The sequence below is a fragment of the Aquarana catesbeiana genome, linkage group LG13 (genome assembly GCF_042186555.1).
Source record: "Aquarana catesbeiana isolate 2022-GZ linkage group LG13, ASM4218655v1, whole genome shotgun sequence".
NCBI lineage: Eukaryota > Metazoa > Chordata > Amphibia > Anura > Ranidae > Aquarana > Aquarana catesbeiana.
The window spans coordinates 136,328,806-136,356,515 of record NC_133336.1 but is presented as its reverse complement, the minus strand read 5'-3'; the positions used below and the strand labels follow the sequence as shown (position 1 = coordinate 136,356,515).

Sequence of the window (27,710 nt, the reverse complement as noted above, 5' to 3'; positions counted from 1 at the left end):
TAGGTACAGATTGCGTTAAAAAATGTTTTCTTTTTTACTATGTTTTTTTGTATTTGCTTTGCAGGTATGGTATGTCTTACTGTTATACTGTAATGTTACTTTGTTTTATTGTTAAAGCGGATCTTCACTCATTTTTTAAACTTTCACTCCGTGGCTTGTAAATATAGCACCGAGTGCTATATGGACCTTTATATTTTATTTTTTTTTCCTACCTTAGGATAAGTGGCCCGGCCTGTGTTCAGTCCCTGCGGCTGTGGGCGGGGATTTTGCTGGTATTCGCGTCATTTCCTATGATCGCCGCACTGTCTCCTGGGATCTCGTGTCATTTATCCCAGGAGTCAGTGCGGAGACCCGCCGTGAAATCTCGCATGATTTCAACAGACGTGACGTCAACCTGAGCTGTTGACGGCGCTATGATTTCTGTTTACTGCGCATGCGCGAGATCGGGAATAGAACGGGCGGTGCATGCTGGTCGATCAGCAGCACCATATCCCGGAAGAGGATGCCTGTGGGCTTCACATGGCCACAGGCAAGATGACAACCAGAAAAAGGAAAATATATAACTTTTATCTGAAAAAACAGAGAGCAGTAAGCTGGAAAAACGGAATGAGTAAGTTAGATATTTTAATATATTAAACATTGTCATTTTGCAAAAAAAAAAATTAATGACAGTGAAACACCGCTTTAACCATCATTTGCTTAGCAGGTACGCCATTTAGTTGCAGCGCAGATTTATTTATCTTGACAGCAACAGCGTTTGCTCCCCCAATACATAAAGCCGTGACTCCAGCGTTGTAGAAGGTGATTTCACCACCACAGTTAAAAAAAAGGGCATATATGCCGAAGCATGGGGGCAGCAGGGGTGGAGGAGTGATTTGCTCCTAACTTTTGGGGCAGATGCCCCCATGCTTCAGCCTATATTTTTTAGGCCATTCAGTTGCAGCATTGATTTATTTATCTTGACAGCAACAGCGTTTTCTCCCACGATACATAAAGCCGTGACTCCAGCGCTGTAGGAGGTGATTTCACCACCACAGTTAAAAAAAAATGGTGCATGTATGCCCATCATTAGAAGTGGGTGGATGAAGGGAGGTATTCTAATGGTGGGCATACCCACGATCAACAGCAACGTACTGGTATGTTGCTGGACTTTGAGTGGTTATACCAGAATGATGCCTGCAGGTTTAGGTATCATCTTGGTATCATTCTTTTCAGCCAGCGGTCGGCTTTCTTGCAAAAGCAATCCTAGCGGCTAATTAGCCTCTAGACTGCTTTTACAAGCAGTAGGAGGGAATGTCCTCCCCCTCCCACCGTCTTCCATGGTTTTCTCTCGCTCTCCTGTCCCAACAGGGAACCTGAGAATGCAGCCGGTGGTTCTGCCAACTGACCATAGAGCTAATCAGAGACCAGAATGGCTCCAATCATCTCTATGGCCTAAGAAACCCGAAGGTACGAGCATTTTATGAATTCGATTTTGCTGGATATAAACAGCGCCATTGGGAAATTGGGAAAGCATTTTATCACACCAATCTTGGTGTGGTCAGATGCTTTGAGGGCAGAGGTGAGATCTAGGGTCCAATTTTTTAAAAAAAAGAGTACCTGTCACTACTTATTGCTATCACAGGGGATATTTACATTCCCTGAGATAACAATAAAAATGATAAAAAAAAAAAAAAATGAAAGGAACAGTTTAAAAATAAAATAAAAAAGCAAAATAAATAATTAAAAGAAAAAAAAAAAAAAAGCACCCCTGTCCCCCCCTGCTCTTGCACAAAGGTGAACGCAAGCGTCGGTCTGGCGTCATATGTAAACAGCAATTGCACCATGCATGTGAGGTGTCACCGCGAAGGTCAGATTGAGGGCAGTAATTTTAGCAGTAGACCTCCTCTGTAAATCTACAGTAGTAAATTGTTAAGGCTTTTAAATGCTTTTAAAAATGTATGTAGTTTGTTGCCGCAGCACGTTTGTGCGCAATTTTAAAGCATGTTGTGTCTGGTATCCATGTACTCGGCCTAAGATCATCTTTTTTATTTCATCAAAAATTTGGGTAATATAGTGTGTTTTAGTGCATTAAGATGAAAAAAAGTGTGTTTTTTCCAAAAAAAATGCGTTTGAAAAATCGCTGCACAAATACTGTGTGAAAATAAAATGAAACCCCCACCATTTTAATCTGTAGGGCCTTTGCTTTAAAAATATATAATGTTTGGGGTTCAAAGTAATTTCCTTGCAAAAAAAAAAATTTTTTTTCATGTAAACAAAAAGTGTCAGAAAGGGCTTTGACTTCAAGTGGTTAGAAGAGTGGGTGATGTGTGACATAAGCTTCTAAATGTTGTGCATAAAATGCCAGGACAGTTCAACCCCCCCCCCCCCAAATTACCCCATTTTGGAAAGTAGACACCCCAAGCTAGTTGCTGAGAGGCATGTCGAGTCCATGGAATATTTTATATTTTGACACAAGTTGCGGGAAAAAGGCCAATTTTTTTTTTTTTTGCACAAAGTTGGCACTAAATGATATATTGCTCAAATATGCCATGGGCATATGTGAAATTACACCCTAAAATACATTCTGTTGCTTCTCCTGAGTACGGGGATACCACATGTGTAAGACTTTTTGGGAGCCTAGCCGCGTACGGGACCCCGAAAACCAAGCACCGCCTTCAGGCTTTCTAAGAGTGTACATTTTTTATTTCACTCCTCACTGCCTATCACAGTTTCGGAGGCCATGGAATGCCCAGATGGCACAAACCCCCTCCCCAATGACCCCATTTTGGAAAGTAGACAAAAAAAATTGTCTTTTTCCTGCAACTTGTGTTAAAAATAGGATTTTTTAAAACAGCTTACCTGTAAAATCCTTTTCTTTCGAAGGACATCACGGGACACAGAGCCTCAGTAATTACTGATGGGTTATATAGGTATCACTGGTGATTGGACACTGGCACACCCTATCAGGAAGTTCAACCCCCTATATAATCCCTCCCCCTTGCAGGAATACCTCAGTTTTGTAGCCAAGCAATATAGTGTATTAGAAGAGGGGCGGGACCTCTGTGTCCCGTGATGTCCTTCGAAAGAAAAGGATTTTACAGGTAAGCTGTTTTAAAAAATCCTATTTTCTTTCTCGAACATCACGGGACACAGAGCCTCAGTAATTACTGATGGGATGTCCCAGAGCAATTCTACCTGAGGGGGGGAACCACGACCAAGTAGGGTGCAATCAGACCTGAGGACCCTGTACCGCTGCCTGCAGCACACTACGCCCAAAGGCGATATCCTCATGCCTTCTCACATCCACCTGATAGAATCTGGTGAATGTATGAACTGAAGACCAGGTTGCGGCCTTGCAGATTTGAGCCATAGAGGCCTGGTGATGCACTGCCCAAGAAGCACCAATAGCCCTTGTGGAATGTGCCCTGATCTGAAACGGAGGAATCTTCTGTTTCAAACCGTAAGCTTGAATGATCAACTGTCGAATCCATTTAGAAATGGTAGCTTTTGACGCTGCCTGTCCTCTATTGGGACCCTCTGGCAGCACAAACAAAACATCCGTCCTGCGGATCTGAGCAGTTGCCCCTAGATAGGCCTTAACTGCTCTTACTACATCCAACGAATGTATGCAAGAGGATCCTTTGTCCTTGCCACAAATCTGTCTATCTTTTTGTTGAATCGGGATGCAAAGAGATCTACATCTGGAACCCCCCATCTTTGGCATATGGCCCAAAAGACGTCGGGATGCAGAGACCATTCCCCTGGAAGTAACTGCTGGCGACTTAGATAGTCCGCCTGCCAATTCTCTATTCCCGGGATGAAAACTGCCGATATGCATGGCACATGCATCTCTGCCCAGAATAAGATCTGGTTCACCTCTTTTTGAGCAGCTCGGCTCCGGGTGCCTCCCTGATGATTGACATAAGCCACTGCTGTGGCATTGTCGGACTGGATCCTGACCGGACAACCCTGTAGCCTGATAGTCCAGGCCTTTAGAGCTAGGTGTATCGCCCCGATCTCCAGAATGTTGATGGGTAAGGTCCTCTCTGTCTTGGACCATACCCCTTGGACTGCAGCCTGTTCCAGAACTGCTCCCCAACCTGACAGACTGGCATCTGTTGTTACCACCGTCCAGGTAACCGGTAGAAAGGATTTCCCCTTCTGCAGGTTTTCGGGTATGAGCCACCAATTGAGGCTCTGACGCACCGCATGCGACAGGTGCATCGGAAAGTCTAATGCCTGAACTTTCCTGTTCCAGGTCGACAGAATACTGTGTTGCAGCATTCTTGAGTGAAACTGAGCATAGGGAACTGCTTCGAATGAAGACACCATCTTCCCTAGTAGCCTCATACAAAGGCGGACTGAGGGACCCTTCTTGGTCCTTACTGTCAGAATCAGCTCTCTCAAAGCAGTGATCTTTGCCTGGGGTAGAAATATTTTCTCCTGGCCTGTATCTATAATCAGACCTAAATACTCCAGTCTTCTTACTGGTTTTAGAAAAGACTTTTCTAAGTTGAGGATCCAACCCAGGTGTTCTAGATACCTGACTGTGGTCCTCAAGTTTCCATTCAAAGAGGCTACCGACCGGTCTATCAAGAGCAGGTCGTCTAGGTATGCTATGACAGCTATACCCTGAGCCCTTAATCTAGCCAGAGGAGGAGCCAAGATCTTTGTGAACACTCGAGGTGCAGTGGCTATCCCGAAAGGCAGAGCCACAAACTGGAAATGGCGCCCTCCTACCTCGAAGCGCAGAAACTTCTGATGAGCAGGAAAAATGGGCACATGCAGATATGCATCTCTGATGTCTATTGATGCCAGAAATTCTCCTCCCTGCAGGGTGGGAACTACTGTTCGAATTGATTTCATGCGGAAGGATTGAATCCTTAGGAATCGGTTCAGATCCCTTAAGTCCAGAATGGGCCTGACATCCCCATTTGGCTTTTGGACCGTAAAAAGGTTGGAATAGAAGCCCAATCCCTGGTCCTTTGCGGGAACTATCATAATGACCTCCTGCGACAAAAGTCGCTCTAAGGCTAGAAGGAGTGACTGCTTTTTCTCTGGGTCTCTGGGAACACCTGATCTGAGGAACCGAGGAGAGGGGAATTCCTGAAACTCCAGCTTGTACCCTAAGGTTACCGTGGAGATTACCCATCTGTCCTGGAAGTCCTCCTGCCAGAGCTCTGAGAACTGTCGCAGTCTTCCCCCCACTCGAGTGAGCGGGGGCGCCCCCTCATGCAGAGGTCTTAGTGTTTTGCCTAGTAGGCTTCTTTCCACAGGACTTCTTTTGTCCCTGGGGTTGACTCTTGTCTCTGGACCCCGATGGAGGCGGCCGTCGAGACTGCCTGGAGGCTGAAGCTCCCGGCGCTGGGGAAAGAGTCCGTTTGAAAGAGGGACGCTTACTCTTCTTCTTGACAGGTAAGAGAGTGCTTTTCCCACAAGAGATTCTCTTGATATAGTTATACAAGTCCTCTCCAAACAACCTTGCACCACGAAATGGAAACCCAGCCAGTAGCTTCTTACATGGTGCTTCGGCTGACCAATTTTTCAACCATAGGATTCTACGTAGATGCACCAACCCCAGTGAAAGACGGGAGGTTTGCACGATAGAATCTCTAATGGCGTCAACCACAAAGCATAAGGCCGCTGGAAGGTTAGCAAACCCCTGGGCCTGCTGTTCAGGTAATACTTTGATGACCTGCTTAACATGGTCTCTTAAGTATTGACAGACTCCAATCGCTGCTACTGCAGGTTGGGCCACTGATCCTGCTAAGGAGAAAACATCCTTCAATAGGGATTCCATCCTTTTATCTACAGGATCCCTGAGCATCTGAGCATTGTCTACAGGACAAGTCAGGCTATTATTTACGGAGGAAATGGCAGCATCAATAGCCGGTATTCCCCACATTTTAATAAACTTTTCTTCCATCGGATAAAGTGTTGAAAACTTTCTCGGCGGAAAAAAACGTTTGTCTGGGTGATCCCACTCAGAATAAATGAGCTTTTCAAGTAAAGTATGAACAGGAAAAGCATGTGCTGCTTGGAAAGGTTTCAGTGACCCCAAAGCAGAAGAGGATTCTTTAGCAGTTTCAGGTATGGGCAACTTAAATGTTGAGCGGACCAATCCAGTAAGGATCTGCACTAAGACTTTCTCCTCTTGGGAAGGCGCAGAGAGTCCCTCTCCACCTGATTCCTCCGAAGAGGAATCATCCGTCCCATCCCGATCCTCTGAAAGGGATTAATCTCCTTTATCCCAGAACTCCTCTGTCTGAGGGTCTTGGGGAACAGAGGAAAGCCTAGTGCGTTTTCTTCCACTGAGTGAAGACGTAATCACGGCCATTAATCTTTCCTCTAGACCATTAATGGTTGAGGAAAAAAACTCTTGTGTAATATATACAGGGGCTGAAGTGCCAGAAACAGGTGTAGCCCCTGACCCCGATGGCTCTCCCTGGCTAGCCGTCCCTGGCCCATCTTTAGGGGGGGAGGATGCTGCCGACAGGGGGCCCTCAGAACCTGAACGAGATCCCCTAGTGTCTCTGGTTCCTGGGGTGCTTGAACCTCTTCTACCCATAGTGCAAAGCAACAAGGTGTGAGGTATACAAATGAACACTGCCCGCTGAGCGATGTAGTCTGGCTAAAAGCCTTGCTACCCAATGCTCAGTCTGGTGTTACTTCAGTAAATGCTGCCTAGGAGAATGCCTGTGTCCCACCTTACATGCGACCGTCAGCTCTGTGTCTCTCAGAAGGCTGTGTGCACCTGTACAGAGTGCCTTTAATAGCCTGCAGCTGGCCTGAGTGGGAGTCTAAGCACCTGTGCTGACGTCCCGCCCCCTCCTCTACCGCCCCCCCCCCCCCCTCGAGTTTTGAAAAAAAACGAGTGCTTCCCGCGCTGGCCGACTCTCCTGTCATGCTTCTGGAGAAAGGCTGGGGATGGGGGGGGGGAGGGAGGGAGGCTGGTAACAAGATCTGCCTAAACGGCTATCTTCAGAGCTGGTGGCCATTAGGCCGCAGAGCCCGGGTGGTATAACCACTTTCTAGACCCCTGTGGTCCCTCTCTAGCCTGGGGGGGAACATTCAAACATGAGAAATCCCCCCTTCCATCTTACCTTTTTGCAGCCGGCTTGAGACGCTGGGACATGAACAGCAATGAAAACACTGAGACAAACAGTCAGCATGTGCAGGTTTGTGCTCTTGGCAGCCCCCGGTGGTCACAATAGGCATAGCATGCATTTACCTTAAAGGAGAAAAGCCACTAGAACTCAAAATTCTGTGGAATCTCCTCTTACCTTATCCAGCTGCAGGGTGCTGTTTACACAGACCCAATCTTCACCTCTCACGGTGGGCTCCGTTTGAAAAAACCGTCAGAGACTGGGGCCCCCTACGAATAGGGGGATCCAACAGTTCTGGGACCGTAAAGCACCTCGCCAGAAATTAGGAAGTTTAAAGCCATTTTCTGATCTGCGGGGTCCAGCTCTCTAAAAAGAGAAGCATTACGGGTAAAACCTTGTTTCTTCGGACACGAGGTACCGGGTACCATTCAATTCGGCCATGAAAAGACACTTTGAATGGATCCGGTTCGCCTGGCTTGCCCCAGTATAGGATCTTAGGATATTCCCTTTGGAGCTCAGCACAGGACATCTTTACACGTCCATCACCTAAGACACTGGCGTAAAAACTGAGGTATCCCTGCAAGGGGGAGGGATTATATAGGGGGTTGAACTTCCTGATAGGGTGTGCCAGTGTCCAATCACCAGTGATACCTATATAACCCATCAGTAATTGTACTGAGGCTCTGTGTCCCGTGATGTTCGAGAAAGAAATATAAAATATTTCATGGACTCGACATGCCTCTCAGCAAATAGTTTTGGGTATCTACTTTCCAAAATGGGGTCATTTGGGGGGGGGGGGGGGGGGGGATTGAACTGTCCTGGCATTTTATACACAGCATTTAGAAGCCTATGTCACACATCACCCACTCTTCTAAACACTTGAAGACAAAGCCGTTTCTGACACTCTTTGTTTAGAGCCCTTGCACACTGGGGCGGTTTGCAGGCGCTATTGCGCTAATAATAGCGCCTGCAAACCGCCCCGAAAGTGCCGCTGCTGTGTATCCAGTGTGCAAGCCCCGAGGGCTTGCACACTGGAGCGATGCGCTGGCAGGACGGTAAAAAAAGTCCTGCCAGGAGCATCTTCGGAGCGGTGAAGGAGCGGTGTGTATACCGCTCCCTTACCGCTCCTGCCCATTGAAATCAATGGGACGGCGCGGCTATACCGCCGGCAAAGCGCCTCTGCAGAGGCGCTTTGCGGTGGTATTTAACCCTTTCTCGGCCGCTAGCGGGGGGTAAAACCGCCCCGCTAGTGGCCGCATACCGACAGTAAAATGCCGCTAATAATAGCGGCGTTTTACCGCCGACGCCGCCCCCCGCCCCAGTGTGCACGGGCTCTTACATGAAAAAATGTTTTTTTTTTAGCAAGAAAATTACTTTGATCCCCCAAACATTATATATTTTTATTAAAGCAAAGGCACTACAGATTATAATGGTGGGTGTTTCATTTTTTTTTGTCACACAGTATTTGCGCAGCGATTTTACAAACGCATTTTTTTTGGAAAAAACACACTTTTTTAAATTGTAATTCACTAAAACACACTACAACTTTGTGCAAAAAAAAAAAAAGTTTGTCATTTTCCCGCTTGCGGCAAGCGGGAAAATGAAACTTGTGGCAAAATATAAAATATTCCATGGACTCAACATGCCTCTCAGAAAATAGCTTGGGTTGTCTACTGGGGGGGGCTTTGTGCCTTCTTGGCATTTTATGGCCTTCAAAACTGATAGGTAGTGAGGAGTGAAATAAAAAATTTACGCTCTTAGAAATCCTGAAGGCGCTGCTTGGTTTTCGGGGTCCTGTACACGGCTGGGCTCCCAAAAAGTCGCACACATGTGGTATCCCTGTACTCGGGAGAAGCAGCAAAATGTATTTTGGGGTGCAATTCCACATATAACCATGGCATGTGTGAGCAATATATCATTTAGTGACAACTTTTTGTAAAAAAAAAAATTTTTTTTGTCATTATTCAGTCACTTGGGACAAAAAAATTAAATATTCAATGGGCTCAACATGCCTCTCAGCAATTTCCTTGGGGTGTCTTTCCAAAATGCAGCGGTGTTGCTAGGAGGTCCCATCCATCCGCCACCCCGATCCCATCCGGGCTCCATCCAACACCCAGATCCCATCCGTGCTCCATCCACCACCCCGAATCCCATCCGGGCTCCATCCGCCACCCCGAATCCCATCCGGGCTCCATCCGCCACTCCGAATCCCATCCGGGCTCCACCCGCCACTCCGATCCCATCCAGGCTCCATCCGCCACCCTGATCCCATCCGGGCTCCAACCGCCACCCCGATCCCATCCGGGCTCCATCCGCCACCCCGATCCCATCCGGGCTCCATCCGCCACCCCGATCCCATCCTGGCTCCATCCGCCACCCGATCCCATCCGGGCTCCATCCCCCCCCCGATCGCATCCGGGCTCCATCCACCACCCGATCCCATCCGGGCTCCATCTGCCACCCCGATCCCATCCGGGCTCCACCCGCCACCCCGATCCCATGCAGGCTCCATCCAACACCCAGATCCCATCCGGGCTCCATCCGCCACTCCGATCCCATCCGGGCTCCATTCGCCACCCCCGATCCCATCCGGGCTCCATCCAACACCCAGATCCCATCCGTGCTCCATCCACCACCCCGAATCCCATCCGGGCTCCATCCGCCACCCCGAATCCCATCCGGGCTCCATCCGCCACTCCGAATCCCATCCGGGCTACACCCGCCACTCCGATCCCATCCGGGCTCCATCCGCCACCCCGATCCCATCTGGGCTCCATCCGCCACCCCGATCCCATCCGGGCTCCATCCGCCACCCCGATCCCATCCAGGCTCCATCCGCCACCCCGATCCCATCCGGGCTCCATCCGCCACCCCGATCCCATCCTGGCACCATCCGCCACCCGATCCCATCCGGGCTCCATCTGCCACCCCGATCGCATCCGGGCTCCATCCACCACCCCGATCCCATCCGGGCTCCATCTGCCACCCCGATCACATCCGGGCTCCACCCGCCACCCCGATCCCATGCAGGCTCCATCCAACACCCAGATCCCATCCGGGCTCCATCCGCCACTCCGATCCCATCCGGGCTCCATTAGCCCCCTCCTATCCCATCCGGGCTCCATCCACCACCCCCGATGCCATTTTAGCACCTCAAGAAATGAGATAGGCAGTCAAACTAAAAGCTGTGTAAATTCCAGAAAATGTACCCTAGTTTGTAGACGCTATAACTTTTGCGCAAACCAATAAATATACGCTTATTGACATTTTTTTTTACCAAAGACATGTGGCTGAATACATTTTGGCCTAAATGTATGACTAAAATTGAGTTTATTGTATTTTTCTTATAACAAAAAGTAGAAAATATAATTTTTTTTTCAAAATTTCGGTCTTTTTCCGTTTACATCGCAAAAAATAAAACACAGAGGCAATCAAATACCATCAAAAGAAAGCTCTATTTGTGGGAAAAAAAGGACGCAAATTTTGGTACAACATTGCATAACCGTGCAATTACCAGTGAAAGCAATGCAGTGCCAAATTGTAAAAAGTCCTCTGGTCTTTAGGCAGCCAAATGGTCCGGGGCATAAGTGGTTAATCTATATACTTGGATATTGGAAATTTCCCTCCAAAATAAAAAGTTTCATTTTACAGGTTTGTATTGCTTCAAAAGTTTATTATCAATACTTTGTTATAAATATGCAATACCTGAAAATAAAAAGTTGCACCTGCATTTGAGAAACTCTAGACCGTAACCACAAAAATTACAAAAACAATTTAGGCAAAAAAATAATATTAAATTTAACAATTTGGTAACCACAGTACTTATGAAATTTTTTTTTTAGCTTACCTGCTCTGAAAATCTGCTACCATGTCCCTCCTCTCTGAGATCTTCGATGAGCCATCTAGCCGCATGTATGTGTGCTTCCTATATACCATATATTCCTGTGAATATAAAAGGGGATTTCTCAACTACATGCTTAGTAAACTGGTTGAACTGGATGGACTTGTGCCTTTTTTCAACCAGATTAACTATGTAATACAAAAGATGTGAATACTAAAAGCCACCCTCAGTTTATGCCTCTTTCCCACCTGTGATTGGTTACCCTTAGAGTGTGCAGAAGAGCATTGACGCTGCTTGGAAGGTTCAAACATGCCAGTTAAAGAAACAAACAGGCACTCTAAATCTAAAGTTCAGTATACCAAATGAGCGTCATCAGCTTAGATCTTGTTGCCCTGCTAAAGTTATGCAAAAGAGATAGAGGGGGTCACTGAGTGCCTGTGTGCACCAGCTGTCAAAAAGTATATACACTGGCCCCAGAGGTGTGAACTACACAGTACTGTATACTACCTCTAGCAGATCAATCATCCGAGTCATCTGTGAGTAAATAAGCACTCTGTGTCCTTGGGACTTGAGGCGTGTTAGCAGAAGGTCCAGTGCATACAGCTTTCCACTGTCTGTGATCAGACTCTCCTTGTCTGTAATACATAAATTAACATCAGTGTAAAGATTGTGTTACTGTGTATCATAGACTAACCACACTTCTACTATAGATGCTGTAATGGCAAAATGAAATACACTTATTTGCATTACTATATTCTTTAATATTAGTACATCCAAATGGGTGATTATGAGTTTACAAAAATAATTTTAGAACTACTGTCCAAATTCACATTCTACTTAGGCATGCTTAAGGAACAATGTACAATTGAAGCTTAACCTGTGAGTTGGTAAGACAGCTGTAGCCATGGCTGGCTGTCTATGGACACTAGAGAATTGTTGGATGGCCAGGCCCGATACAACGGTCTACAGGCAACTCTGCCAGCCAACGCAACTTTAAAACACAAAACAGTTGCCTCAAATGTTTAGGCCTGATAGAGAGGATAACCTAGCTGATTGATATTCCTACCCCAATGAGCCTTGGCCACAGGTCTCTGCAAGAGGTCATACATTAGACTATTTCTAGACGAAAACCGCCAGATCAGTAGACAGTCCAAGAACTACTGTATAAACAAGTTCAACTATATGCGTCAACACCACATCCCCAAAGTGTAGTCAACAAACCATTTATGAGAGGATTATGGGATTTTATCAGTGCTGACTCCTTCTACCAGAATAATTACACCAACATGAGTTCAATTCATTAAAAACATATTTATTACAAAATTAATTAAAAAGTGTGGGGTATCAAACCTCTTAAGAGCTTGAACTCAGCATACCACACTACTAAATGCCAACCCCAGGAGATTATGGAACCCCCCTTCCAGGACATAAATCACTCTGAACACTTAGTCTAGATGTATAGCATTAATATATATATATAGTCAGGTCCATAAATATTGGGGCATCAACACACTTCTAATCTTTTTGGCTCTATACACCACCACAATGGATTTGAAATGAAACAAACAAGATGTGCTTTAACTGCAGACTTTCTGCAGTAATGGGACAGATTAACAATCATCCATCAAACTTTCACTTTTTAATATTTGGTCGCAAATCCTTTGCAGTCAATTACAGCCTGAAGTCTGGAATGCATAGACATCACCAGACGCTGGGTTTCATCCCTGGTAATGCTCTGCCAGGCCTCTACTGCAACTGTCTTCAGTTCCTGCTTGTTCTTGGGGCATTTTCCCTTCAGTTTTGTCTTCAGCAAGTGAAATGCATGCTCAATCAGATTCAGGTCAGGTGATTGACTTGGCCATTGCATAACATTCCACTTCTTTCCCTTAAAAAACTCTTTGGTTGCTTTCGCAGTATGCTTCAGGTCATTGTCCATCTGCACCGTGAAGCGCCGTCCAATGAGTTCTGAAGCATTTTGCTGAATATGAGCAGATAATATTGCCTGAAACACTTCAGAATTTATCCTGCTGCTTCTGTCAGCAGTCACATCATCAATAAATACAAGAGAACCAGTTCCATTGGCAGCCATATATGCCCACACCATGACACTACCACCACCATGCTTCACTGATGAGGTGGTATGCTTTGGATCATGAGCAGTTCCTTTCCTTCTCCATACTCTTCTCTTCCCATCACTCTGGTACAAGTTGATCTTGGTCTCATCTGTCCATAGGATGTTGTTCCAGAACTGTGAAGGCTTTTTAGGTGTTGTTTGGCAAACTCTAATCTGGCCTTCCTGTTTTTGAGGCTCACCAATGGTTTACATTTTGTGGTGAACCCTCTGTATTCACTCTGGTGAAGTCTTCTCTTGGTTGTTGACTTTGACACACATACACCTACCTCCTGGAGAGTGTTCTTGATCTGGCCAACTGTTGTGAAGGGTGTTTTCTTCACCAGGGAAAGAATTCTTCGGTCATCCGAAGTTGTTTTCCGTGGTCTTCTGGGACTTTTGGTGTTGCTGAACTCATTGGTGCGTTCTTTCTTTTTAAGGATGTTCCAAACAGTTGATTTGGCCACACCTAATGGTTTTGCTATCTCTCTGATGGGTTTGTTTTGTTTTTTCAGCCTAATGATGGCTTCCTTCACTGATAGTGACAGCTCTTTGGATCTCATATTGAGAATTGACAGCAACAGATTCCAAACGCAAATAGCACACTTGAAATGAACTCTGGACCTTTTATCTGCTCCTTGTAAATGGGATGATGAGGGAATAACACACACCTGGCCATGGAACAGCTGAGCAGCCAATTGTCCCATTACTTTTGGTCCCTTAAAAAGTGGGAGGCACATATACAAACTGTTGTAATTCCTACACCGTTCACATGATTTGGATGTAAATACCCACAAATAAAAGCTGAAAGTCTGCAGTTAAAGCACATCTTGTTCGTTTCATTTCAAATCCATTGTGGTGGTGTATAGAGCCAAAAAGATTAGAATTGTGTTGATGTCCCAATATTTATGGAACTGACTGTAGGTAATACACAATGTCCTGCATGGGAAGGAAGGGCATATTGGGGTGTATTGTCCCAACGCATTTTGCACTGTTGGCTTCCACATGGGTTCACTGGGTGCAAAATATGCGATTGATTGTTCACAAGTAAACAATATTCTATCACAAGAAGAATGGATGAGACAATGATATGCGCAGTTCAGGGCACAAATGGCATAAGATATGTCACAATAGTTTAGGCAGAGAGTATCCTGATAAAGTCCCAAACGGTACCCAAAACATCCAGGGGCAAGCAGGAATGTCGGCCCTATTGCTAAATATCCTCAGTTGGTTTCCTTTATCTGTTAGTAAAAATAATTAGGACATTTCCCAGACATTCTGGCATGGCATGTCCCGAGCTTAGCCCAACCTAGGCCTAGTACCAGATTAATGGAGTCTAGTCAAGTTCCTCTGTCTCCCTCCAACGCATCCCTTAACAGATTTATTTTATAAATGGCTTTTTATTAGGCTTTTTTCAATAATACAAAAAAGAAAAACACCAACAAAAAACAATGGCCATCACAAAAAATTGTTAGCAGTCGTACATTCCTACAATACAGTTTTAAAGTGTGGCAATAGGTATAAGTAAGGAAAAAATAGGATTTTTACAGCTTACCTGTAAAATCCTTTTCTTGGAGTGCTTCACGGGACACAGAGCCACAGTAATTACTGTATGGGTTATATGGCACCTTCAGGTGATGGATACTGGCATACCTTGGACAGGAAGTTCAATTCCCCATATAACCCCTCCCCTTACCGAGAGTACCTCAGTTTTGTAGCAAAGCAATACACGTGTAACCAGAAAGAGGGGGGGGACCTCTATGTCCCGTGATGTACTCCAAGAAAAGTATTTTACAGGTAAGCTGTTATAAAAATCAGTACACTGCGCCCAAAGGCGATATCCTCATGCCTTCTTACATCCACCTGATAGATTCTGGTGAATGTATGGACTGAAGACCAGGTTGTGGCCTTGCAGATTTGAGCCATGGAGGCTTGGTGATGCACTGCCCACGAAGCACTAACAGATCTTCAGGCAACACAAACAAAACATCTGTTTTCCGAATCTGAGCAGTCGCCTTCAAATAGATTTTGACTGCTTTTACTACATTGAAAGAATGTAGTGAATTTTCTTCCTTAGAACAGGGTTCTGGAACAAATGAAGGTAAAACAATATCCTGGTTTAGGTGAAAACCTGAAACCACCTTTGGCAGAAAGCTAGGATGAGGACGCAATACTACTCTATCCTTGTGAATGATTAAATATGGCTCTTTACAGGAAAGAGCTGCCAACTCTGATACCCTTCTTGCCGAAGAAATGGCTACCAGAAAAACTAGCTGCCTTGTCAAAAGGACCAAAGGAATATATTGTATCGGCTCAAAAGTCTGTTTTTGTAATGCTGACAGAGCTAAATTCAAGTCCCAAGGGTTCAGGGATGCTCTAACCGGTGGATTAAGTCGCGTTACAACCCTGTATAAATCTTCGGACCAAAGAATGCGAAGCAAGCGGACGTTGAAACAATACCGATAAGGCCGAGACCTGGCCCTTGATAGTACTCAGGGCCAGTTTCATCTCTAGCCCCATTTGCAGAAAGGCAAGAATTCTACCTATGGCATACTTACTAGGATGCCAACCCCTGGATTCACACCAAGAAACATATGCCTTCCAGACTTCCAGACAATTCTTCAGAATGTGGGTTTCAATAGCCAAACCGTTAAATTTAGCATTTGTAAAATAGGATGGAACACCGATAGCATGGGGCCCCTACCACCATCTTTACTATTTCTGCATACCAAGATCTTCTGGGCCACGCTGGGGCCACAAGAACTACCTACTTCCTTTCCCACTTTATCCTGCAAAGAAGTCGAGGTAGCAGCAGAATAGGAGGGAATGCATACATCAGTGAGAACTGATCCCACGGGGTCACCAACGCATCTGTTCCGCATGCGAGTGGATCCCTTGTTCTTGACACAAAGTTGTCGACTTTGTTGTTGAACCTGAACGCAAACATTTCTACATTTAAGATCCCCCATCTTTGGCATATAGCCAGGAAGATATAGGGGTAAAGGGACCATTCCCCCGGGAACAACTGCTAGCAACTTAAATAGTCCACCTGCCAATTCTCTACCCCTGGAATGAAGATTGCACGGCACATGCTTTTCTGCCCAGGTTAGGATATGGTTCCCTGGGCTGGCTGACTTTTGGTGCCCCCTTGGTGATTCATATAAGCCACTGCTGTGGCATTGTAGGATTGAGTCCAGACAGGAGAATTCTGCAACCTGAATGTCCAGGCCCTTAGGGCTAGACGCGCTGCCCGAATCTCTAGAATGTCCTTTCGGTTCTGGACCATTTCCCCTGGACAAAGGCCTCTTTCAGGACTGCTCCCAACCTGAAAGGCTGGCATCTGTTATTACCACCTTCCAGGTAACCGGTAAGAAGGATTTCCCCTTCTGCAATTTCTCGAATATCCTCCACCAACTGAGGCTCTGGCGCACTTTTGGCGACAAACGCATCGGAAAATCTAGTGCTTGGACCTTCTTGTTCCAGGCCTGAGAGGATACAGTTTTGCAGCAGTCTCGAATGAAACTGAGCATAGGGAACTGCTTCGAATGAAGCCACCATCTTCCCCAACAACCTCATACAAAGGCGAATGGAAGTATCCTTCTTTGTCCTGACCACCTGAACCATGGTAAAAACACCCTCTTCTGGGCTGTATCTATAACCAGACTCAAGTACTCTAATCTTCTCTTACTGGCTTTAAAGAAGATTTCTCTAGGTTGAGGACCCAACCTAGGTATTCCAGGTAGTTGACTGTGGTGACCCTGCTTTGGTCCAAGTGGGCTACTGACCGGTCTATCAAGAGCAGGTCGTCTAGGTATGCTATTATTGTTATACCTTGAGTCCTTAATCTGGCCAGAGGAAGCGCCAGAAGTTTTGTAAACACCCGAGGTGCAGTAGCTAGACCGAAATGCAAGGCTACAAACTGAAAATGAAGTTTTTCTACTTTGAAACGCAGATACTTCTGGTGAGCGGGGAAAATATGTACATGCAGGTATGCATCCTTGATGTCGATTGATGCCAGAAGTTCTCCTCCTTGTAGGATGGAGACTACTGATTGGATTGATTCCATGCGAAAAGAGCGAATTTTCAGGAACAAGCTTTGAGATCCAGAATGGGTCTGACATCCCCATTTGATTTTGGCACCGTGAAAAGGTTTGAATAAAACCCCAACCCCTGCTCTTCCATGGAGACCACCATGATCACTTTTTTGCGACAAATGTCGGTCTAACGCTAGAAAGAGAATTCTTATTCTCTGGATCTTTTGGGGACATTTGACCTGAGGAAACGAGGAAATGGGAATTCTCGGAACTCTAGTTTGTATCCTAGAGCTATTGTGGAGACCACCCATCTGTCTCGAAATTCTTCCTGCCAGACCCTTGAGAACTGCAGAAGTCTTCCCCCCACTCGAGCGAGCGGGGGCGCCCCTTCATAAAGAGGCTTTAGCATTCTGTCTTGTGGGTTTCCTCCCCCAGGATTTCTTTTGTCCCTGGGGTTGACCCTGAGGTTTACCTCTTGAACCTGACGGCAGAGGCCGTTGCGACTGCCTGGAGGCTGATGCCCCTGGCACTGGAGAAAGAGGCCATTTAAATGAGGGACATTTACTCTTTTTCTTAACTGGCAAAAGGGTACTATTCTCACTTGATATTTTTTGGATATATTTGTCCAAATCCTCCCCCAGTTTTTCACCGCGGAAAGGAAAACCAGCCAGGAGCTTTTTGCATGGAGCTTCGGCTGCCCAACTTTTCAACCATAAGATTCTACCCATATGTACCAACCTAAGCGTAAGGCGAGAGGTTTGAAGAATAGAATCTCTGACTGCGTCAATTGCAAAACAAAAAGCTGCTGGCAGCTCGGCTAACTCCTGGGCCTGCTGTTCAGGGAAAACCTTGAGCACCTGTTTCAAATGGTCTCTCAAGGGTTGACATACCCCAATTGCCACCACTGCAAGTTGAGCCACTGAACCTGCCAAGGAGAAAATGTTTTTTAAGAGGAATTCCAATTTTTTATCAGTTGGATCACAGAGGATATAGCAGCGTCCATTGCTGGAATACTCCACATCTTAGTAAATTTTTCCTCCATAGGGTAAAGTGTTGAAAACATTTTAGGAGGGAAAAAATGCTTATCTGGGTGATCCCAGACAGCCTCCCTAGATCTTTCAGGGGGGGTGGTGTTGCAGAGGGAGGGTCCTTAGGGCGATCCCTTTGTGCCCTTGGTTTTTGTGGTATTTGTACCACCCCCTCTGGTCATAGTGCTGAGCACAAACACAGAGGTACTACCAAAAAAAGGCACCCACTGCTGAGAAATAGTCCAGCAACTGCCGCTGCTATTAAGCTCAGCCTGATGCTTAAGTAAATGTGCCCTGGGAATGCCTGTGTCACCAACACTCACATGCCACCCGTCTGCTCTGTGTCCCTCCTTCAGCTGTATGCACCTGAAAAAAGATGCACTTTATAGCTACACAGCCCGTGTTGTGGATGCTGAAGAACGCCAACGCCGCTAAGCCCCACCTCCTCCTTCCTCCGACCACCCACCGCGCCCCCCCCCCCATCTTTTTCAAAGTAGTCCGTTTTCCCGCACGAGCAGGCTCCGAACGGATCGCATGGAGGAGGGCTGGGGTGGAGGAGAGGAGGAGAGCTGCCGATGGGAACCGTTGGGTGAACGCTGTAACAGAATGTGCCTTTCCTTGGAATTAACCTGCGTTTGCCAATCTCCTCAGACTTCGAAGGAAGAGGAGAAAGCCACTTTAACATAATGTCCTTACGAGCCAAATATAGCAATGTAGAGAAAGAAATCTGTACTTGTGGTGTATATACTTTCTCATCTAAGAACCCTAGTGTACATGTTAAAGCAGCCCTCAAAATTTTGCCTCGCCTGCTCGCATTTGGCGAGTGGAAATTAGCAGAGGGAGAATGTGGAGCAGGGGCAGACTTGGCTGACAGTTTCCTGGCTGATCACTTCTAGCAGAAGCGGTGCGGCCATCAGAGCGGCTCAGAGAGGGGGGCTTTTTGCACCATCCCGACTGCTCTGATGACCTGTAAAAAAGAAGGCTGCACCGCTTCTGCCAGAAGCAATCAGCCAGGAAACTGTCAGGAGGAGAGCTGGCTGGATCACACAGAACAGGGATCTCCCGTTGTGATACAGCTTGGAGATGAAACACGCCGGCTGCTGTCAAACAAAGTCCTGCCTCCTGGACTGGCTCCTATGATAGACAGCACACTGGTCCAATGCTGGTCCAGGTGGAGGGACTTTGTTTGACAGCGGATGGCATTTCATCTTCAAGCTGTGTCACAGTGGGAGATCTCCGCTCTGTGTGATCCCGATTCCTCCCTGCTGCACTGAGGCTGCAGTGATAGGCTGCAATGATGAGCACTGATGAGGCTGCACTGATGGGCACTGATAGGCTGCACCGATAAGGCAGCAGCACTGATGGCCACTGATGAGGCGGCACTAATGTTCACTGAGGAGGCGGCAACGATGGGCACCAATAAGCTGTACTTATTGGCACTAATGAGGCTGCACTGACGGCCAATGATGAGGCTGCACTGATGACCACGAGGCAGCACGGATAAGCTGCACTGATGGGGCTGCACTGATAAGGCAGCACTCATATGCTGCACCGATGGGCATTAAAATACTGCACTAATGGCCACTGATGAGGCGGCACTGATATGCTGCATTGATGGGTACTGATAGGCTGCACTGGTGGCCACTGATGAGGCCGCATTGATGAGGCGGCAATGATGGGCACTAATAGGCTGCACTGATAAGGCAGCACTGATGTGCACTAATGAGGCTGCACTGATATGCAGTTGTTAAGATTTATTTTTGTAACTTAATTCTGTATAAAACATTTAACAGTGTAATTTCATTAGATAATTTATGAGGGCGTGTTTAGGGGCAGAATTAGGGGCAGGGTAGGGGTTGGGTGGGGCAACTGGTGGCGAGTAACTCTTAAGGCCTGGCTAGTGGCTCAGGACTTGAAATTTTGAGCCCTGCATTAAAGAATCATTGTGCAAAAAAGACTGGAATGCCAGAAATAACCAATAGCAATAACACGTTGCAAACAATGTACCAGTTTGGGGCATTTCCGGAGCATGTGCATGGGATCTGCAGGGGATCCCCCACATCTGGGAAAAGTTCAGACTCTCTCTCCAGTGCTATTGGTGCAGCTTCTGTGGTATTCTATTACGCTCTATAAATAACAGAGTAAGGATAATCTGTGTTGAAGAAAGGGACACTAATAAAACCTGTTCCAGGACCACCTGCCATATCTCCCCATCCAGAGCAGCAATAACCTTATCCAACCCGTTGCTACCTGGGAGCTGTAAATTATAGGGCCTTGCAAAACTATTCACCCCCTTAGCTTTTTACCTATTTTGTTACATTACAGCCTTTAGGTTCAATGTTTTTTTTAATATGAATTATATGTGATGGATCAAAACACAATAGTTTAAGTTGGTGAAGTAAAATTAGAAAATATATACATAACTATTTTTCAGAAATTAAAAACCGATAATTGGCATGTGCGTATGCATTCACCCCCTTTGTTATGAAGCCCATAAAAAGCTCCGGTGCAACCAACTACCTTAAGAAGTCATATAATTAGTGAAATTAAGTCACAAACATTCTTGGCCAACATCAGTATAACATTTATTTTAAAGAGTATTGAAAGAGAAAAATATAAGGTCCACTTATCAGATTCCTCACCCCCTCTGATGGCCCATTGTAAAAATTTTAGGGGGGGGGGGGAGGGATCGAGCTGAGTTTGGGACCCCAAAAAAAAGCCTATGGCACTCTGCCTGAATTTAAGGACAACAATAATATTTGTACACATTTTAGGGGGTGTTTAGGGTAAAGCACTACAAAGGAGCTGACAAAATACATTGTTAAGTGACTAGGCTAGGTGTATATAGGCCCAGGATAGCATGCTGTGGAGATTAGTGAAGGCAAATATGCATGTAGGCCAAAAAAGGAGCATTAAAAGATTACAGCATGCATGAGGACAAAGGGGACATTCTCAGCATATAACAATCATGGTAATTAGGGAATGATGAAAGAAATACAATACATTAGCAGACATTAAATACATAGAATGTGATGTTAAGGGAGAAAACGTACCTTAATATAGTCCTTCTGCAGGACCTGAATAAAAGCAGAACAGGTCTCTGGGATAATGATCCCCAGAGCCTGGCGGGAGATGCCTGTCGAGAACTTGAGGTCCTGTAGACTTCTCCCAGTCGCCAAGTACCGCAACGTGGCGACTAGCCTCTGCTTCGGAGTAATGGCTTGCCTCATGTAGGTATCCTGCCTGCTAATATAAGGGGTCAGCAAAGCCAACAGATGGTGAAAAACGGGGTCCGTCATCCTGAGAAAGTTCCTGAAATCATCAGGATTATTCTCCTGGATCTCACGAAGCAAAGGCATATGAGAGAATTGGTCACACTGGAGCAACCAATTCTTGGTCCATGAACTCCTCCCCACCCTGTTCATGGACTGGGTTTGGGTCCAAGTATGAACCCCAACACCAAGCCCCCACACAGCATGAACTCTACGACGAGTACGTACTCGCAACATGGCTTCAAAATGGTCGGCTGGTCAGAACGAACTAACAGAACGCACTGAAGAACAGCGAGGCCTGTGAAGAGCGATCTAAAAATCAGAAACAAGCGGACAAGAACACAATGAAAAACAGATGCAAACTGACTACACGCACTGAAAAACAGATACAAACCCACAAGAACAAACTGAAGAGCAGTAACGGACTGAAAAGCACGAAAGCTGAAAAGCGCAAATCGTCTCTCACCAAACTTCTACTAACACGAGATAAAGACGAGATCAGCAGAAGGAGCCCAAAGGGTGGCACACTGGTTATTGAACTTACTTTTTCTAGTCCCATCGTACGTGTAGTACGTCACCGCGTTCTTGACGGTCGGACTTTGGTGTGACTGTGTGTATGCAAGACAGCTTGAGCAGAATTCCGTCGGAAAAACCTTCAGAGTTTATTCCGAAGGCAAAACCACTCGTGTGTATGCGGCATTAGGCAGTGGTGGTGGTGGCACAACACTGTAACCCCTCACAGATACTCTTGTTGGGCGCAGGAACGGGCCCTGCCGTGAAATAATAGATCAAAAATTGTAATTACAATACAGTGCAGCCGTAGTGCAGTTGCTACTACTTTTCTGGTGGTGTACACAGTACACAATACAGTGTAGTGCGTTGTTGCAAAACAAAATATACATCATGTCCAGAAGGCCACCAAGGAGAGGAAGACACTCACAGCAGGCCACTAAAAGAGGGCAAGCAGGCTCTGTATCTACAGTCAACAGTGCTGGTCATGGACATAGTGAATCCTCTGCCGGTGGCACACTTGTCCTTTTTTTCTGCTGCTGGCCGTGTTATTGAGCCAGAACATGCAGAAGAGTTGGTGGAGTGGATAACAAAGCCATCTTCATGCTCCTCATCCTCTGTCACCCAGGCTCAGAGTAGTTTTCCTTCCTATGCAGCTGCCAAAGTGGCCTATTCCACCGGCTCCTTGTCCACAGTCACTCCTTCCGTAGCCCAACAATCATGCACGGAGGAGTCCCCCAAATTATTCGACCAAAGTGTCGGGTACATGCTGCTGGAGAATGCGCAGCGATTTGAAGGCTCTGATGTTGGTTCCCAGGTTGAGGAAGGGAGTAACGTGAGCCCAGAGAGTGGGGGTGCCCAAGAAGGCCAAGAAACTGGCAGTCATGTTCCCCCAGATGCAGCATAGAGCCAAGTTTGCTCCAGTGACGAGGAGGGAGGGGATGATCAGGTCACTGACTCTACTTGGGTGCCTGATAGAATAGAGGAGGAGGAGGCACAACTCCAAGGAGGCAGGATGTCCTCTAGGGGGCAGCCACCCTACTGCATCACACCGAGGAGCTCCGCAGGTGCAGGGCGCTGCTGACTCCCTGCTGATTTTGAAAAGTTCCTTGGTGTGGGCCTTTTTGGACATGTGCAGCAGATCGCACCATTGCTGTTTGCAATCTATGTCTGAAGCGGATCAAACGTGGCCACAAAAGCAGCCGCTTGGGCACCACATGCTTGACAAGACATATGACTACCTCCCATGCAGTCTTTTTCCCGTATACTATTTTTGAGATTTAATATCTCTCAAATATGATTTGGGTTAAATGAGAGTTCTTTGACCATGCGTGAAAGCTTTAACACAATAACAACATTTATTGGTGAGTAGTTGAAAGTCTATCTAATACTCCAACCATCTATCTATAGTCTACAGCAAGGAAGAAAATATTAGGTTAAAATAAGAGAAAAACATGAAGGAATAGAGAGTATATTCCTGAAAACATTAATCTGTAAACATATTTAGTTACTTACAAGTAAAATGCAGAGCTTTCCTATAATTACCCTGTGCATCAGGGTTCCATCCATTCTGATGGTTGCTCTCCCATAAAAGTGTGCGTTCCCACCCATCTAGTCTGTGTATATCATTACATGCTGATGCCTCATTGGTTGGCATAGTGTGGCTCTGATTGGTGAGCTTCCCTATTCCTGGTTAAGGACTGGCTACATCTCCAATCCCTATACATTGCATAAGTCAACCCCCTTTAATGCAAATCCTTGTGACTATTCTGAGCAGGAGCTTAACTTGAATTTTCCTGGGAAATGAAATATTGATTACGAGTTGGTCTCCCTTCATTGCATATCCCAGCATGGGAGCCTTTGAAGTGAGTATGTGTAAAACAATGAGGTTTGGACCCCATTGTTTGTATACACAAGCCTAGGCACGACTTGTCTGGTTTACCAGAGATTTCGGTAAAGATAATATGTTCCACCCTACATAGCTACAAGCTAAATTAAATATATAAAAGAAAAAGCAAAACACCGCGCTATACCATAAAAATTAATAATTAATACATAAGGTGTAATGAAAAAAGCAATCAAATGTGACGAATTGTTCAAAAAACAATAAAAGAGCAGCCGCTACAAAGTGTGATACGCACATACAAAGTAAATAGAACTATAAAAAAGCAGCGCTGTGACAAAATTTGGTTATATATGATATAACAAACAAACAAGTGGGATATTAGGCCCAAATTAAGGGTAGACTCCAAGTTCATAAATTGGCATAAATATATGGGATGAACAATCCTAATCAGTATCGATCGTGGATGGTGAATAAAAAAGATGAGGTAGGTGGAAATAATGAGTCCTTCACCGCACCACTGTGATATAGTAAAATTGTGCGCTTACCAAACGGCAAGCTTGGAAGAGCTTGCGACCTTAACCCGGTCGGGGCCTTTCAAGATGGACCATCAGAGAGAACCACACCACCTTGGATTGGATTAAGCACGCTGTTCTTCCAGTTACCACTCTAGGTGGAAATGTACCACTGGCTGGGGATAAACCTCAAGGGAGGTGTACCAAGAAAGAAGGAAAGGCAACATAGCGTAATCCTGCTTTACTTTTATTAAAAACAAAAAGAGTTGCACTTACATTCGGAAAAGTATCAACAAACATATAAGCCGGCCGGCTAGAGAGCGATCGCCCGTCCTGTAGACTGTAAACAGTGGATGCAGCACGTCAGCACGTCAGCACGCCCGACGTACGTTTCGTCACACTCTGACGTCGTGCCCCAGACGACGTCAGAGTGTGACGAAACGTACGTCGGGCGTGCTGACGTGCTGACGTGCTGCATCCACTGTTTACAGTCTACAGGACGGGCGATCGCTCTCTAGCCGGCCGGCTTATATGTTTGTTGATACTTTTCCGAATGTAAGTGCAACTCTTTTTGTTTTTAATAAAAGTAAAGCAGGATTACGCTATGTTGCCTTTCCTTCTTTCTTGGTACACCTCCCTTGAGGTTTATCCCCAGCCAGTGGTACATTTCCACCTAGAGTGGTAACTGGAAGAACAGCGTGCTTAATCCAATCCAAGGTGGTGTGGTTCTCTCTGATGGTCCATCTTGAAAGGCCCCGACCGGGTTAAGGTCGCAAGCTCTTCCAAGCTTGCCGTTTGGTAAGCGCACAATTTTACTATATCACAGTGGTGCGGTGAAGGACTCATTATTTCCACCTACCTCATCTTTTTTATTCACCATCCACGATCGATACTGATTAGGATTGTTCATCCCATATATTTATGCCAATTTATGAACTTGGAGTCTACCCTTAATTTGGGCCTAATATCCCACTTGTTTGTTTGTTATATCATATATAACCAAATTTTGTCACAGCGCTGCTTTTTTATAGTTCTATTTAAATTAAATATATCCATTAAATTAAATATAAATTAAATATATTAATTAAATATAAATAAATATAAAATAAATATATTCATAATTACAATATTCTACGGCAACAGCACTTCAAAAGACACACAAAGAAAAATGCAGACTTCTCCTTGCTCCTCATCTGGGATCTCCAACTCTACCCCAGTCCTCTGTAAAACCTGCACTGAGAGGAATGAAGGTCTAGCTATAGGTGTCCCAAGTACTTGCAGCCAATCTGCTAGCAGTACAACACCATTTGATTTTAGCAGGGAAATTTCCCTACCCCAGTTGCTAAACATTAAAAAGAAATTCGGTCCCAGCCATCCACACGCTCACCTTCTGAATGCTAGCTTGAATGCCAGCTTGGCCAAATTGCTAGCACTGCAACTACTGCCTTTTCAGCTGGTAGACTATGTCCCCTTCCGTGAGTTTGTGGAATGTGCCGTACCTCAGTTGCAGGTACCAAAACGCACTTTCTTTTCACAGAAGGCCATTCCAGCTCTCTACCGACATATGGAAGGCAATGTTTTTGTTTTGTTGGACAGGGCAGTCAGCAGTAAGGTGTATATTACTGCAGACTCATGGTCTAGCAGGCATGGGCAGGGATGTTACCTTTCTTTCACGGCGCACTGGGTAACTCTGCTGGCAGCTGGAAAGGATGCAGAATAGGGTTCAGTATTGTTGGAACTTGTTATGTCACCACGCCTCTAAAATGCTAGGGTGAATCTGCCACAGCTCTCTCCTCCACCCCCTCCTCTTCTTATTCCTCTATGGCCTCTTTTGCAGATTTATTCTCTAAACCAGCAGTGCTCTGTAAGCGTTCAAGGGGCTACGCAAGCACTCAGGCAAAAAGATGCCATGGGGTGCATGAGTTACATAGTTACATAGTAGATGAGGTTGAAAAAAAAGACACAAGTCCAACCTATGTGTGTGATTATAAGTCAGTATTAAATTGCATATATGTTGCGGTCATTCAGGTGCTTATCTAATAGTTTCTTGAAACTACCGATGCCCCCCGCTGAGATCACCGCCTGTGGAAGGGAATTCCACATCCTTGCCACTCTTACAGTAAAGAATCCTCTACATAGTTTAAGGTTAAACCACTGCTTAGGGGACAGGAGCCACACTGGGGCAAAGATTCTGTCAGCTCTGCAGGGGCAAGCTCAGAGGTGGTTGACGCCATGCCAGCTTCAGCCAGGAATGGTTGTATGCGACAATGGCACCAACCTTCTCTCCGCCCTCTGACAGGGACACCTGACCCATGTTCCATGTTTGGCACACATCCTAAATTTGGTGGTGCAGCGGTTCTTGAGCAGGTACCCAGGCTTACAAGATCTCCTGAGGCAGGCCAGAAAAGTCTGTGGTCATTTCCAACGGTCATACAATGCCAGTGCTCGGCTGGCTGACATTCAAAGGGAATGAAACCTGCCCACCAACCGCCTCATTTCTGACATGTCCACCAGGTGGAAGTCAACGTTGGCATTGCTGCAGTGGCTGTAAACACAGCAGAGGGCCATCAATGAGTACCTGTGTGAGTATGGCACCAGGACAGGGTCAGGGGAGCTTGGCTTTTTTTCGCCACGCCAGTGGCTACTGATCAAGGATGCATGCACTGTCCTGTCACCATTTGATGAGGCCACGAGGATGGTGAGCACACTGAGCAGCGACAATGCATGCATCAGTGATACTGTCCCTCTTGTCTTCCTGTTGGAGCACATGCTTCATGGAATAATGGACAGAGCACTTGAGGCAGAACAGTGTGAGGAAGAGGAGGACTTTCTTACCTCTCAAGGCCCCCTTTATCCAGATATTATTCCTGCAGGCCCACCAAACACACAGGAAGAAGAGGAGGAGGAGGATTGTGTCAGCATGGACGTGGAGGATAACACTCAGCAGCAGTCTTCAAGGGATGGTTTTCAGTCCCCAGAAACCCAAGGAGTTGTACGTGGCTGGGAGGAGGTTAAGGATCATGTGATCCTTAGTGACCCAGAGGACTCTCTCAGAATCGAATGCCTCTGGAAATTTTCGCAGGCTTTGCAGAATCAGGGAGGCCATGCAGCGTAAGGACTCTTCAAAGAGAAGGAATTATTACTGGCTGGCAACCCTTCTTGATCCACGTTACAAGGGTAAGGTTGCACAACTCATCCTGCCTTCGCAGAGGGAGCAGAGGATGAAACATCTTCAGGAGGCCTTGAAGAAAGGTTTGTGCAATGCATTTCCAGACCCTGTGGGGTTACAATTTCCTGGTGCTGGACAACGTGTTGCTGAGGCTTCTGTCAGGTCACCTGAGGCCAGGTGACAGATGCACACCATTGGGGTCAGGAGTGCACCGCAAAGGTAGTGGACCCTACGGCTGACTGCTGTGGATGGGAGTCTAGGTGGTTAAGGAAGGCAAATCCACTGGAACACCAACACGGA

General features: G+C 46.1%; 1 protein-coding gene across 2 annotated transcripts in view; it reads right to left on the bottom strand.

Moving 5' to 3' along the window:
- The window catches only part of INO80 (INO80 complex ATPase subunit), a 357,091-nt gene that overhangs the window by 37,243 nt on the left and 292,138 nt on the right, over window positions 1-27,710 (bottom strand). For both annotated transcript variants that reach the window (XM_073609688.1, XM_073609689.1), the window contains exons 27-28: window positions 11,437-11,564; window positions 10,936-11,030 (exon numbers count right to left, since the gene is read on the bottom strand). In XM_073609688.1, the coding sequence (XP_073465789.1) occupies window positions 10,936-11,030; window positions 11,437-11,564 (223 nt within the window). The remainder of the gene's footprint in view (window positions 1-10,935; window positions 11,031-11,436; window positions 11,565-27,710) is intronic.